The sequence below is a fragment of the Setaria italica genome, chromosome IX (genome assembly GCF_000263155.2).
Source record: "Setaria italica strain Yugu1 chromosome IX, Setaria_italica_v2.0, whole genome shotgun sequence".
Lineage (NCBI taxonomy): Eukaryota > Viridiplantae > Streptophyta > Magnoliopsida > Poales > Poaceae > Setaria > Setaria italica.
Window position 1 is genome coordinate 28513813 of NC_028458.1, and position 14986 is coordinate 28528798.

Genomic DNA, 14986 nt, shown 5'->3' on the forward strand with positions numbered 1-14986 from the left:
CAAGTCAATTTTTGAGCAACATGTGGATGTAGCAAGGATAGAGAGATTAATGTTTGTTTATTTCTTAGACCATTCTCAGTGCAAGGTTTTATATTTATGTATCTAAGATGCCACATAAGAAGTACATTTAATGTATAGTTGATCACACAATATATTATTTTATATTTTATCATTTCCAAGACCAGTACAAGTTACAAATATTTTGGAAAGTGTATGCATAATTTCATTTCCATAAAATAAATTTTCTCACCTTATAAATAGTGTGTTATGTCAACATAATTGCCTACATAGCAGCATATTTATTGCTCATGGAACTACATTGAGAATAACCTTATGAGCAGTCTATAGTTTTATGAACTACTATATGAACTGGTTGTACTAGTTGTACAATCTTTTTGGACTGGCTGTAAGAATTGTTTACTCCCACCATTCCATTTCAAAATGTAGTTAGCAGATTATATTAACTTTTCTAAATACATTGATTTTGCTAGATTTTACTATGCATCGAAGTATAAGGTTATGTCTATATACATAATAAAGATCTTCGTATATAGAAAAATCAAAACAACCTACATTATGTAACAGAGAGAGTAGCCATCTACTGCTTTTACCTCCCATTGTGGATTTGTGGTCCCCTAAGAGGCGCAAGCTCATGCGGTACGCATACGGCATACATACCAAATGTGAAATTAATGATATATGCTATTACTATCTATACACAAACACAGAACAAACTTCTGAATCATGTACAAACGAAGGTTAAAAAGAAACATTCAACAAGCAACCGGTGTGCAGGGCTGCACTCCTTTATCGTCAATTTTCTTTCAGCCAAAAAGGAAGGTGCAAGGGTTCTTATTTCTAGAAACATCATTGTTCTTTGATCTTCTATGGGAGGCATCTAAATATGTACACTGAATGAACTCTGATCCTCGTTATCATCGGATCAAACGGAAGCCAAATGAACTCTGATCCTCGTTATCATCGGATCAAATGGAAGCCGAATGAACTCTGATCCTCACTATCATGGGATCACACAGAACTGGGTAGCTGGCACTTGATTATAGTCAGTAATCTCCTCTTCGAGGGATGTATGAACCATTCCCTCGGTAATAAGATCCACTAGGGGGTGGAGGGGGCGGGTATACATATGTATATCCAGCCTGCAAGGACAACAAAAACAACTCAAACATAGCACAGTTAACTGCAAATTTCAGATAGATGCACAAGGATTTGTAAACATTAGATATATGATACAAAGGGATTACTAGAAAGCTGTTATATAAGCAAGATATGCCCATTGGGGTGCCTATGCTCTATATGGGACAGACCCCAAAAAAATCTGCAACTGCCCCCTAGTTATGATGACATGTGAAATATTGTTATCAAGTATCATACCAGGTTTACATTCGACAACTATGTCAGTTTAGTAATTTTACCACATAGTACATAGAAGTGACCAAGCATACTTCAAAACGTAAGCAATTAGATGCACTCTTGTGAATTGTGATAGCTTATATGACTCAAAAATCCTAACTGGAAATCTGTATAGCAATCAAACAAACACATTGCCATGAGTTACCTCATAGCCAGCATGGCTTGTATAACCAGAGTAGGCTGATCGTGAAGCTGCAGTTTCTGCCCAAAATGGAGGAAAAGAAAATTTTAGAGTATAGACTAAAATTTTTGGCCAACTGAAAAAGGTGGAAACAAAGAATAACCTCAGTTCATGAGGCTACCACAAGTTTGCTGGAAAAAATCACTAGCAACACAGCAAATTATTGAACTAATCAAATTCTCAAATCAAGTGATAGTTGCGTTAAGACAAAGGAGCTCATGAGAATATAGCTATGATGGTGTATTTCAGTGGCTCAGTAATCAGTACAGTACTACAGGAACAGGAAAAACATTGTTAACTCTCTTTTTACTATTATTAACATTATTAATGTAATTTTACTATTATTTGAGACTTCGTTGGGTTTTCATCTTTATTTTAGCCTACAAATGGATGGTTATTGTTACACAATTACCCTAACATATACTTCTCAAACAACTACCAAATGCGTAAAGCTGCCATGTTCACATGGCAATAAATACACGATACATAAAAACACGGACACTGGTCTTTAAATACTGTAGCAGTCAAAAATACATAAGTGAGGACGCCAGGTTGATAATGCATGTCATTAATAAAATACATAACTTGCAAGATCATACCTCTAGCATAAGGATGACGATCTATTGGATGGATATCATATTCTGCAGTTCTGTGAGAGCATAAAATAGAACTGAAATTAGGTACGAGCTAAGCCAGATCTCAACAGTACCACATAAGTGTTATAGACGGTCATGGCCTTCATTAGGGCGAAGCCAGAAAATTTCCATAAGGGGGGCAGATAGTAATAACTAAGTTAATTAGGGGAGCCAAAATTTAACTTTCTTTGTTTTATATGGTAAAATTTTGTGTATACATATGAGGGCATCTACCCAAGAATTGGGGCCCTTGTAGTTCACTCGCGATAACAGTAACCTCAGGTGCTATAGCAACAGGCTCAGTCTCACAATGAAGCCATGTTGGTTTGTTCGTTGCTACCAGAATTATGGTTCGCAAGATTTGCGGTACAGGTTTGTGAATAGTGGTTCACCATTTTTTATTTTAAGTATGAACCGCTAGGGGTATACCTCTTTGGTTCATTAATTGGAAAGGGCTCACAAATCAATGATTGGGTTCATGATTAGGAATAATATTACAAAAAGGTGACCAGACTAGTTAACAGGCCCAGCCAACAATTAATCATGCATCCCTAGCATCACAACCTCCCACACAAGCTGGCATTTATTGCCACATTAAGCTCGTAGTCCTAATCCTCTCTACAGTCCAACTCTGCACCCAAACCTGCAGCAGCAGCCGCTCGTCTCTTTCCTCGCTCTCTTTTTCTTCCACAAGCGCAGCTTTGCCGCCACCATGAAGCCCTCACTGCTGACCATCATCTCTCCCCAATGACTAGTAAAATGGATAGCCTGCATCAGCTTCATCTCCTTGCGACAGCAGACTGCGCTGCAATGGCATGCTCCTCACCGACGCTGGCCACACCTTCCCTCCATCTTCCCATCCCCAACTCTTGCATCCATGGCAGGGTCCCCAACAGTGACTCTTATGTCTCAGCCTCGATACTGCTTCCATCTCTGATCTCCTCAGGCCTTCACTCTTCGTCGAATTGGGTTCGACTAGGCGGCTAGGCCCCACGTACCACTCGCCGTTTCAGAGCAATTCAGTTCACAAGCTAATTGAATGGCGGTTCGCAGGCTCCCTACGCAGTTCTGATTGTTACGAATAATAGAGGCTGAATGGATAATTGTATTGAGGCCCAATAGGGACTATATAGAGAGTACATGAGAGACACATGAGGGGAACCCTAGACTAGGATATTACAATATCACCCTTGACTATTATACCAACACCCCCTCTCAAACGCAACGTGAATGCAATGGTGTTGCATTTGGAGAGTTGACACTAAGAACTAGACTTAAAAGAAAATAAAACTAATACATCCGAAGTCCGAAATAGAAGATGTCATTAAAGCGTGCAAATGTTGATGTAGAAATCCATCTCCATAGGATAGTGCTGACTTCACAACTTGTCCTTTGGCGCTTCACACTCAATTTAGAGATGATGAACTCATGAAGAGATGTGTCAAATCAAGACGAATAGAGGATAAGATAGAGAAAACCATCCTGGGGGTATGAGGGCAGGTCTTAACTCCCTTATCATCCTCAGGGGATGGACCATTTGGAGGCACTGTAATGATTGTGTATTCAATGGTGCTTCTCCTAGCGTTGCTACTGCACTGATTTTGGCAAGGGATGAAGCCCAGCTGTGGAGCATGGCAGGAGCTAAGGGCCTCTCTCAGCTCACTGCCAGGGGAGTGGATTAATCCATGGTTCTTTTCTGATCAGGCCTTTCTTTGCCCTTTCAGGCAATCAGATTTTTTGGTCGGTGAGAGTGTTGGTTTGTGTGTGGGTGTGTTGGTGTGTGTTCTGTGGGTCTTCTGTGAGTCTATGTACGACTCTTCTTGTACTATTAATACAATGATACGCAGTTCTCCTGCGTGTTCGAGAAAAAAAGATAGAAAAAACCACAGCTGCAAGATAGCAGGCTGTGATACTATTGTGATGAAGACTAAGAAGGCCATTTGGTCAAGATGTGCTTACAAATGCAAATATGTGTAGCAAGGTGGCCATGACACATGTCAAGTCGCAAGAAGGCTACGAAAGGACCAAAATGGCAAAGATGCATCAACCACGACGAAGATGATGATGGGGCAGCCACACATCATCGCAAACCCAAAAGAGAATGAAAGTGGTTTGAGAACTAAGATGTAGGCGCGCACGGTTTGATGAACTGAAGGTATGCAATTGGACTTGGATTGACTCAATGAAAACAAGAGATTGACGGATGGACACAGTGGCATATGAAACTGGAAAGAAAGTGGCTCAATATAATAGATACTAGCAGCAGGACAGATGATATATAGCAGCAGCAATGTAGTGCCTCCGAACAGCAAGCAACAACAAAATGTGGTGATGAGAATGCAGCAGAAAACTTAAGTCTGAAGCACCACGCATCAAGGAGAAAGCCCCAAGGAACAAGGATATGAAGAAATTCTCCAACTGAAGTAGCAGCCGCTGAGAAGATGCTTATGGCTGCAGCAGATTGAGGGCCGACAGCTGCTTCTCCACCCGTGCCTGGGAAGCCCCCGCGAGAGGTGCGGAGAGATGGCCAGGATTGCTTGCCCATCTCTTAGTTACTTGGCTAATAAGTAAGCCTCTCCATAAAAGGAGAGGCAAGCAAGGATTAAGAAGGAAAAACCTCCTTGCATCCAGGGCTGTCTTCCCTGGCCAGCCACGATCATTTTCCCCCTCTCAAATCCCCAAAAATCAGGCAAATAAGACTAACAATAAGCAACAAATTGAAAAGGAATGAAACCTTCGCTGATCATATGCATGGTTGCTGTGAACTCGACTTGTAGGAGGGATGAATCCAGCATGAGGTTCCTAAAAGGCTCATACAAGAGTTAACTTATATAAATAAAAAATTATAAGAAATTCAATGGTGAAAGTAAGAATGTCAAGATATAAAACTTTCAAGTACCAGATCAGAGGCATATGCTTTAGATCTCGAACTTCTATCCACATTACCTGCATATTCAGGTATAAGGTGTTTTGGCGCATCAAATGATGGATCAATGAAATTAAATTATCAAAGAGGACATACTATTGTTATGTGCTTTCTTCAGTGGTCTTTCATTTATATAGATATTTTTATTCCTGCGAGATTTCCTTTTCCTTTTGGAACTGTTAGATATTTGCTCTGCAGCACCTTGATAGGTTTGCTGGCTCTCATCAGCATTACCTGCACACTCATTATTATAAGAAACAGGTTTCATTCAACAAATAATTGTCCAATGAGTTATGAGAGAGAACATACAATTATTTCGCGCTTTCTTTGATGGTTTTTGGTTTACAGAGGCATTTCTGTTCTTCCCAACATCCCTGTTCCCTTCAGAAGGTTTGGATGTTTGCAGTACTTCTGCAGCGCCTTGTGTGGTTAGCTTTAAATCATAATCATTTGATAATTTACTTGGTGAATTCATCTTCCCAAGGACCTCCTTTGTCCGAGAGGTAAGATTGTTCTTATTGCCTTTTGGCAATTTATGTGGTGAACCTGTATCTATAACAGCCTTCCCTGTGTGGCCTTTTTCCTTCTTAGATGTAGTAGCACCTTCTGAAGCTGCACTACTATTGACCTTCAAACCACTTTTAGGCCGAGCAAGACAAGCAGACAACTAAGTCACAAAGGAATCCATGTCAGAAAGTTATCCAAAACAACTGAAATACTTGAGAAAACAGGATATATAATACCTTGAAGCCTCCATCAACAATCTTTGTATTATTTATTCCTTCCACACAAGCTAATGCACTCTTGCTGGATGAGAATTCAACAAAAGAAAAGGTTTCACTTTCCATGTTCTTTGATATCTGGAAAAGGTCAACTTTCAGAATCTTCCCATATTGTTGACAGCATTCTTTAACTTTATCCTCATCCCAAGAAAGAGGGACATATTCCAGGTATACTTTTTTAGCCTACAAAGAATACCAGAAGGTTATGAAGAAATGAAAAATTATTAATGTCTGATAATGTCAGATTAACTTCATTTACAAATTACTGAAAGATTAAGTATATCTGATTTGTTAGCCGGTATTCTGCATACAAAACATACTCCATAACTTGGGTGGGGGTATGCAAAAGGCCTACTGATCTGACATAACCTTTTGGATTACACAGACCAGTATACAAAACTTCTCTTCTTTAGTTAAAGGTCATATAGCTAGGAAATCACAAATCTAAAAATGGTTCAAATCAATTCTTTGTACCCAATAACTAGTTCCCAAAAACATAGTTACCACAGTCTTGCATTGAAGCTCACACCTAAGTACTGGAGCAACAGATCTGGATTGAGCACTGAAGATCACTGAGTATGTTGATTATCCTAACACCTTATAAGCAGAATAGAAACAAAAAGATATTATGCATAGATTATAGAAATAAGATTCTCAGGATATGCCATACTTTAAGAGTTTAAACATGGCAGTGAAGGGCTAATGACAACTCCGTTCAGCAGTGAAGGGCTAATGGCAATTCCGTCCAGCAGTGATAACAGTACGTTTGATCTGGTAACCTTCACCAGCACACAGGAAACGAACAACTGCTTATCAGAGCATTTAGGAAGGTGCACACAATTGGAAGGAAGCAGATTTCAGCAGGAGAAAAAGAGGAGGTGGTGGCAATGGAACTAGGGATCCTGTAAGACATGGAGATAGGAGACATGGGCTGGACAGCCCTGACACATGGCCATTAAACAGAGGGATTTTTCCTTTCTTGAGTACCTTGTAGATTAGAACTTTTCTGCCAATACGACAATGCTGCTACATGCTACAAATATATGTAGGTGAGAGTGTGAGGCCTTTTTTTCTGTCAATGAATAGAAACACAGCACCAGCACATCATGAATGCAAGCATTAGGTTTGTGATACATACGCATTCTATTGTTTCATGACCAACCACAATAAAAACAGAAATGAACTTTCCTGGAGTTGGAAACTTTAATCTAAAAGTAAAAGTCAAACAAATATCCGAGGCCAGGCAGCAGAACAGAAGTCACTACGAATGTAGTGAACCTGAGTCACTGCAGCCTATGTTACAGAACAAGAATGCAGGACTATGGGGAACTGAAGCTCTGATTCTCTAGTTCAGGATGCCAGGCTATACTTCAACATTCTTTTTGGTTCAAAACCAAAATATACAATAGTTCGAGAAAAAAACCAAAAGATACAAGTTTCACAGGAGAAATAGTGCCACATTCTGAAGTTTTCAGTTTTAACCTTTCATGTTCCTGGCTACTGGACAATTTAGCTTCTGCTTCTGCAACTCGTAGGAAGGTCACAGACAAGCTTCACACTTTTTTCCAGTACAAGTTTAAAAGTATCGAGCAAAAAATAAATAGCCAACTACTGATGTTTTGTGTAAACTTGTGCTCAAGTTTGTACCCAATTCATTCTTAGCAAGCAAACAAACCACCTGATATGCTTTACTCCCATAGTCTTATAAAGAAAACAGTGGGAACCAGGACTTTGCATACTGTACAGAAAACAATGCTTTCATAATTGACACAAATAATTAAAATAATTGAGATACCGCACAAAATATGTCGAAATATTTTAAACCAATAACGAGTGCTTACCTCTATAACATTCTCACTTGGTTTTATGGTAGTTTGATAAAAAGATACTTTAGCACTTCTATCAGTGCCAAAAATAGCATCTGGTTTCATTAACCGTCGAAATGCTGCTCTGGCATAGTAATGCGAGGCAAATTTAAGAAAAGCAAACCCTCTGCATCCTCCCTTGTAAGTGGGAAAAGTTATCTTGCATTCTTGAATTCCAATACTTTTTAAGGTAGTCAGAACCTAAAAAGAGTTTAAAAATATATATAAAGTAAATGATAACAGTTCTACAGCAAGTGATGATTTGCAGAACTCTGCACTCAAGTGTGAATAAAAAGAATAAAGAATACAACAAGTTAAATAAAAATGAATAATGAAGTATTTAACTGATAAGTGTGAATAAAGAATTAAGCGCTTCCAACTTTCTGAAAATAGAAGTCGGGTGTAGAAAAAATATTTTATATTAAAAAAGATCAATTTTCAGTGGCACAATGTAAATGAGCCTAGACACATACATTTTATCTTATCAACTTTCAATTTTTCTGGGCTTGACAATAGATGACATTTTTTGTAAGTATGCGATCACACATATTGCATCTAATGAAGTCCTTCTACACTTTTGAATCTCACATTACTTATCATTTTATCAACAATGGCAATAATTATCGATCTAAGTTACCAATATTTGTAGTATGGTAGAATGCATAAAATTTAACCATTTCAACCTTCTCATAGGTGGCTATTTCAGCCTTCCACTGGCTGCATTAAACAAATAAAATTTCAGTTTCTATTTATATGTTTAAACAAGGTAAGTTATTATAAAAAATCAGTAGCAGCTCATGGTGATAGGACTCAGCACCTGATACAGCCTACTTTTGGTAAATTATTCTATATTTAAATAAACTGGAAAATTCAGACTACCATCTACTTATAAATTCTAGCTATATTTTTATCCCTTCAACAAAATTGAACAGTTTAACAAATCTATATTTGGAAAATAATATTCTTGCAAACTGAAGATAACAAAAAGGTTTTCAGGAGATCAGTTAAAGTGTGTAATATCATGCCTGATCTTTGGTCCAGCCCTTGCATATGTTTCCCAGGTAAAGGGTACTATTATCTTGACAGGCAGATACCCTAACCTTTTCTCCTTTTACCTGATGAAAACAACATACAAAACAGTATATGAACATAATGCATTAAGCTTTGACATATATTAAAATAAATGCATAAAATGGCTGAAGGGTTCATTGTCAAATCCAAAACCTCAATTCCCTCCTTGAATTCAACGAGAGCCTTCTTTGCAGCTTCAATGCTCGCATAACAGACAAATGCAATATCTTTGCTCTTTTCGGTTGATGAATTCTTAATTATCCTAACCGATTTGACCTCCCCGCATTGAGAAAACACCATTGCAATGTCTTCCTCAACACAATCTTTAGGCAATCCGTCAACAAATATTTCAAGACCTCCAGCAAGTTCATAGTTCTGCGCATCATCACTTTTGCTTCTACCGCTATCACTGACATTGCTCGATTGATCAACAACTTTATCCTTATTTGTGTTGCCACATTTACCATGTTCCTGTTTGGATACTTCATTCATATCTGCAGTAAATAGAAGGAAAATGTGACTCTTTGACATACTACTGAGACGTTCGACTATTAGTGCAGGACACAGAAATATTCTACAAATGAGGGGAACTGCCAAAGATTTACCAGGTAGAAACATATAGCATTGAGTATAAAGAAAACCTTCAATAAAAGACTACTCTCCATTTCAAATTGTAAGTCGTTTTGGCTTTCCTAGATTCATAGATAGTATTATGCATCTAGACATCCACTTAATCTAGGTGCATAGCAAAAACTAAGCACCTAGAAAGCCAAAACGACCTACAATTTGGAACGGAGGGAGTACTTTGCTAAAGAGATCTTAATATTCTTATACATATAAATTACAATATAAAGTTCAGCAGTTGTGACCACCATTGTTTTGGACAAAAGGCTTTGGTTGTTGTTCTGATCATTTATCCTGATACTTAAATATGTGATTCTAACAAAAACGAAAACTAGAATGAACATTAACTTTGAAGGGACATGATTTTAGACAGCTTTGAGACAGCACTCTGTCTCAAAGCCGAACCAACAAAATTTGGTGAAGATAAATCCTTGTGCTGCGATTTAGGTGTCCAAAACACTCAAGAATCCTATACAGTGTAAGAGAAAGTCTTGAGCATTGAGGGAATGATATGTATTTTTGGCATAGAATGCAAACTTCCAGGGGATATTTCTATCCGTTCCACTCCGTTAGATCCTTTTTTCTGCTCATATCCCAACTCAACAATGGGGAAACTTGGACAGCACATGAACACTAGCAATACAACCATACATACATCTAAGCAAACAAAAACGACTACTAGGATAACACTTATAACAGTTAATTTGCACATGAACCTGACACAGCCTCCACGGATCCATCCACCAAGCCTTTCTCCTCAACACCATTGCATTCCTCCTTGCCCTCTTCCACCTCCTCGGGTTCCTCATCCAGCTTTTCCTTCTCCCCCTCCAGCTCTTCAGGTGCGTCCTCCTCGCTGGGCTTCAACACCACCAGGGGCTCCATCAACGCCGCCTCCATCCCATACGCAGCCTCCACCTCCCCCGCATCCACTTCCTCTTCCTCCTCATCTTCCGCCTGCTCGTCAGGATCCTCCTCAGGCTCCACCTCACCGTTCTCCTCAACTGCAGCAGTAACCCCCACATTCATCTTCTCGCCCTCTTCGACCGCTGCTCCAACATCGGCCGCCGCTGGGGTTTCTCCCTCCGTCACGTTGGGCGCCGGAGAGGTACCATCGTCGGTGGCGGATGCAGTCATCCCGCCGTGGTGAAGCTAGGGTTTCTGATTCCACGGCGAGGGTGCGGGATTGGAGACAAGGGGAGGACAAAGGTTCGGACCTTGAAGATGGGCTGAATTTCCTTCTAAGGCTGAATTTTACTTCTATGGCTGGACTTCCGTATATATTTGAGCCAATTCCTGTATGGCATCATAATTTGTGTTACGCCCGTTTGGATTAGCATTTCAGCTTTTGGATTCTCAAAAGCTGGATTTTGAGATAATTTCCAAAAACTTTTGGGTAGAATACGAAGAGATTATTTGGATCCATAGATTCTAAAAGTTAGATTCTATCTTCTCTCTCATTTGGTCATCAAAATCTAAGTAAAAGCCAGCTAACTTCAGGTCCTGGGATTTTGAGAATTTAGCTTCTGAATCCCACCCGGATTCTAGAAGCTGGATTCTTAGAATCCGGTCGAATCCAAACAAGGTGTGCCATAAAAAATATTTACTTCCCTTGTGTGCTATAAATGAAATTTTCAATACTGTAAATGCCATTGCAGTCAGCTTATGTTAATTTGTAACACAACTACACAACTGGATAGGTACTTCCACCCTGGGCAATGTCAATTTTGCCCCTCGCTAGAGAGAGATAGGAGGCGGATAAGTGCCGGTGTGGTGGTGGAACTACGCGGCCGAGGCTGGACGACCTTGAGGTTACGGGCACGCTGTCAGGGCCGCACCAGATACAGCCTAGACGTGCGCGCCGCTAGGGGCATGGCGAGCGTGGCGGGGCTAGTGATATGGTGCAGGTGCAGCGGCCGAGCAGAAAAACTTGAGTGGGGGACCTCAAGAACTGATGGCAGCATCGACCGACTTTTTTTTATTTTGGCCCTTTTCGTGAAAAATTTTCACAAATAAGCTCCTGGCGAAACCAATTCCAAAAATGAACCCTTAGCTTGGCGCAAGGATGCGCCATGGTATAACGTCTTGGCGCCAAGGTCCCCCCACCGCGCCTCCGACGTGGCGCGGAGGCTTGGCGCCAAGATCTATGGCGCCAAGCCTTGGTGCCAGCCTCCCTGGCGCCAAGCCTCTTAACACAGCACCGGGATTCCTTTCCTTTTGCGCGTCAGTTTGCATTCGTCATTTCAAATCGCGCCGCCGCCACTCTCGGAGACCGCCGCCGTCGCCGCCGCCCTCGGAGACCGCCGCCGCCGCCGCCGCCTCGGAGTCCGCCATCGCCACCCGGAGGCCGGCCGCCCCCGCCCGGCGCCCGCCCGCCCGCCCGAAGGCCCCGCGCCCGCGCCCGGCAGAATGCCGCTCGGCGGCCGGAGCCGCCCCGGCCGGCGCCCCCCGCGCGGGCCCCCCGCGGCCGCGCCCCCCGTCTGGTGGCCACCCGCCTGGAGGCCGTTGCCCGTGGCCGCCCCGGGCCCGCCATTGTCCGGAGGCCGCCCGCCCCTCAGCCCGGACGCCCGCGGCCGCCCCCGCCGGTGGCCCACGGCCAGAGGTCGTCTGACCCCCGCTCGGTGCCCGTCCCCACGCCTTGCCGCTGGTGTTCATCAGTGAGGTAAAACTCTAAGAAGAGTTATAGTTAACTAGATGAAATAGTTAGATAGATAAATTAGAATTAGATTGTTAGGTAGAATTTAGATAGGTAGGTAGAATTGGTAGATGAAATTGTTAGATACGTAAATTAGAATAGTTAGGTAGAATTGTTAGATATGAAAGTCTATCTTTATGAATTGCAATGATAGAAAGATTAGAGGATACTCATGACACTATTTAACTAGATGCATGTCCAATTTTCTTTACGTAGTTAGATGTATAGTTAGTTACATAGTAAACTAGTTATTTAGTTAAGTAGTTGTATAGTTAAGTACATAGGTACATATTAGGTGACATAGTTAGTTAGTTGTATGACATAGTTAGTTAGTTGTATTTAGTAGTTAGTAGGCAATTGATACTATCTCATTTCATACTAGAGATCTTGTACTTAGAATGTTTGATTTATTATGGACTAAATGAATTATGCGTCCTTATATTGATATACTAGATGGAGAACGCAGTGAGCATATGTCACGGAGGCACCGTGGAAAGGGATGAATATGGATGTGTTAAGTTTGTTGCCATGCAGTGCGAGGTTGTCATATTTGGTGAGAAGCCCTCGTTTAGTGAGTTGCTTGCAAGGGCTCGGGAGGAGTTACATTGTCATGAAGATGATGAAATCACAGTCGAGGGCATACTTCATCTAGGTTCCCCTCTCAACATTCAAAGGAAGATGGTCCCAATTCGGTGTGCAGGCCAGTGGGAAAAATATGTGAGGACGATTATGAATGGTCATTCCCCAAGTGTTGAAGTGGTTGTTCGTCGGGTGGGAGTTGATCCAAATCCTCGTCGGTTTTCCCGACCAATGGGTCAACGGGCACACTTCGATCCTCCCGTCCCAGAACCTGTTATTCCCGATGCTGAATCTGCCCCTAATGAAGTAGTTGGACATGGTTGTCGGATTGTTGATGATGTGGCGGACTCTTCTAATGAGTTCCTTTTCACTCAGAATGATCCGAGTAAGTGTCTTACCAGTTTCTGTTGTTGAGAGGTAATCCCATTCGTTCCATCAATTTATTCTTTACTCATATTTGTATTTGATGGCGCAGGAGACATTCCAGAAAATGTGGATGTGCCTCTAGTTGATGCGCAAGTGCAATGTGGAGATGGATTGCATGGCTCCAATAGTGTTGAAATTTTGAATGATGAAGATGCATACGAGATGGGAGTGGATCTTGATTCTGATGATGATCGTCCTGTTGGAGAGATGACAGAGAGTGATATTGAGATGTTCAGGCGTATCTTCCCTGGACGTCGTGAACCGATAGTTCACGAGTTTAGCGATCTTACTCTTTCTGATCAGGCATTTGCAGAAGGACGTGATGATGAGCTCCTAGAAGCTCGTGAAGCTAGTCCTAGTATGGTTATTGAGGAGGGAATGGTATTTAAGGACCTTCCCGCATTGAAGAGGTGGTTGCAAGCTTTTGCGGTGATACGGAAGAGACCGTACAAAGTGTTGCATTCATATGCGGAGCGTTGTTACACAGTTGTGTGTGACAAGGAACAGTGCCCATGAAGGGTTTGTGCAAGGAAGCAAAATATCACCGGGAAGTGGAAGATCACAAAAGTTGTCGGTCCACACAATTGTGCTAACCATGAGCTTACAGTGAGACATCCGCAGCTAACATCTACCCTCATTGCGAAGCGGTTGATGGGAATATTGAAGGAACAACCCAACATGAAAGTGAGAACAATTATCAGAACTGTTGAGGAGATTTATGTAGGTTATGTGATAACCTATGGTAAAGCTTGGAGGGCTAAGCAGCGAGCGTGGAAGATGATATATGGGGATTGGGAGTCTGGGTACGAGCAGCTGCCAGTGCTTTTTAATGCAATAAAAGCTATGAATCCAGGCATGCATTATGAGTACATCCCAAAGCCAAATGCTTGGAAGGATGGGAGGCAGATATTCAGGCGTGCGTTCTGGTGCTTCCCTCAGTCTGTGGAAGCCTTTAGACACTATCGTCCTGTTTTCTCTATTGATGGTACGTTTTTGATTGGCAAATACAGGGGCACACTTCTTATAGCCAAATCTTGTGACGCGAACAATATGCTGGTTCCTTTGGCATTTGCATTGGTTGAGAGGGAGAACAATGACAGTTGGGGATGGTTCTTAAGACTAGTCCGGATACATGTGGTTGGTCCTGGCAGAGAGGCTGGTGTCATATCCGATAGACATCAGGATATACTTCATGCTGTGCAAGAGCAGATAGAGGGCTATGCACCTTTGCATCATCGTTGGTGCACTCGGCACCTTGCGGAGAACCTACTTCGGAAGGATGGTGGTGAAGCATAATTTTGATCTGTTTCAAGTTGCTGCTCGTTAGCTTGAGGATTATTACTTTCAGCGCAAATTGGAGCAGGTCAGTACCACAACAAATGCAGAAGGTAGACAATGGCTCGCTGGTTTGATGAGAGATTTGGATAAGTGGACTAGATCTCACGACGCCGGTGGTTGGAGGTACGAGTTTCAGTGTAGTAACATGGCCGAGTCATTCAATAAGTTGTTACTGGGGATACGTGGTATGCCTGTGAAGGAATCGTTGAATTCACGTTCTACAGGCTTGTTGCGTGGTTCAATGAAAGACACGCAAAAGCAGAAGCGTTGCAGATTGCTGCGCAGAGATGGGCTGAAAAACCAAAGAGACATCTCAGCATTGCAAATGAAAGGGCTTCCACACATGAGGTGCAATGTTTTGATCTCGGCACAGGGATTGTCGGGTATACACCCCAGGTCCACGAGTAGGCCTTGGACGGCCCATCCAGGG

General features: G+C 41.8%; 1 protein-coding gene across 1 annotated transcript; it reads right to left on the bottom strand.

The window, feature by feature from the left end:
• Positions 1-671: 671 nt before the first annotated feature.
• LOC101777841 (heterogeneous nuclear ribonucleoprotein Q) lies at positions 672-10778 on the bottom strand. The gene is made up of 12 exons (XM_004983272.3): positions 10235-10778; positions 9048-9388; positions 8849-8938; positions 7800-8024; positions 5920-6141; positions 5486-5843; positions 5273-5410; positions 5150-5196; positions 4985-5052; positions 2215-2264; positions 1580-1635; positions 672-1160 (listed from the first exon to the last, which is right to left on the bottom strand). The coding sequence occupies exons 1-12, from the start codon at positions 10653-10655 to the stop codon at positions 1065-1067; spliced, it is 2112 nt and encodes a 703-aa protein (XP_004983329.1). The 5' UTR covers positions 10656-10778; the 3' UTR covers positions 672-1064.
• Positions 10779-14986: the final 4208 nt, after the last annotated feature.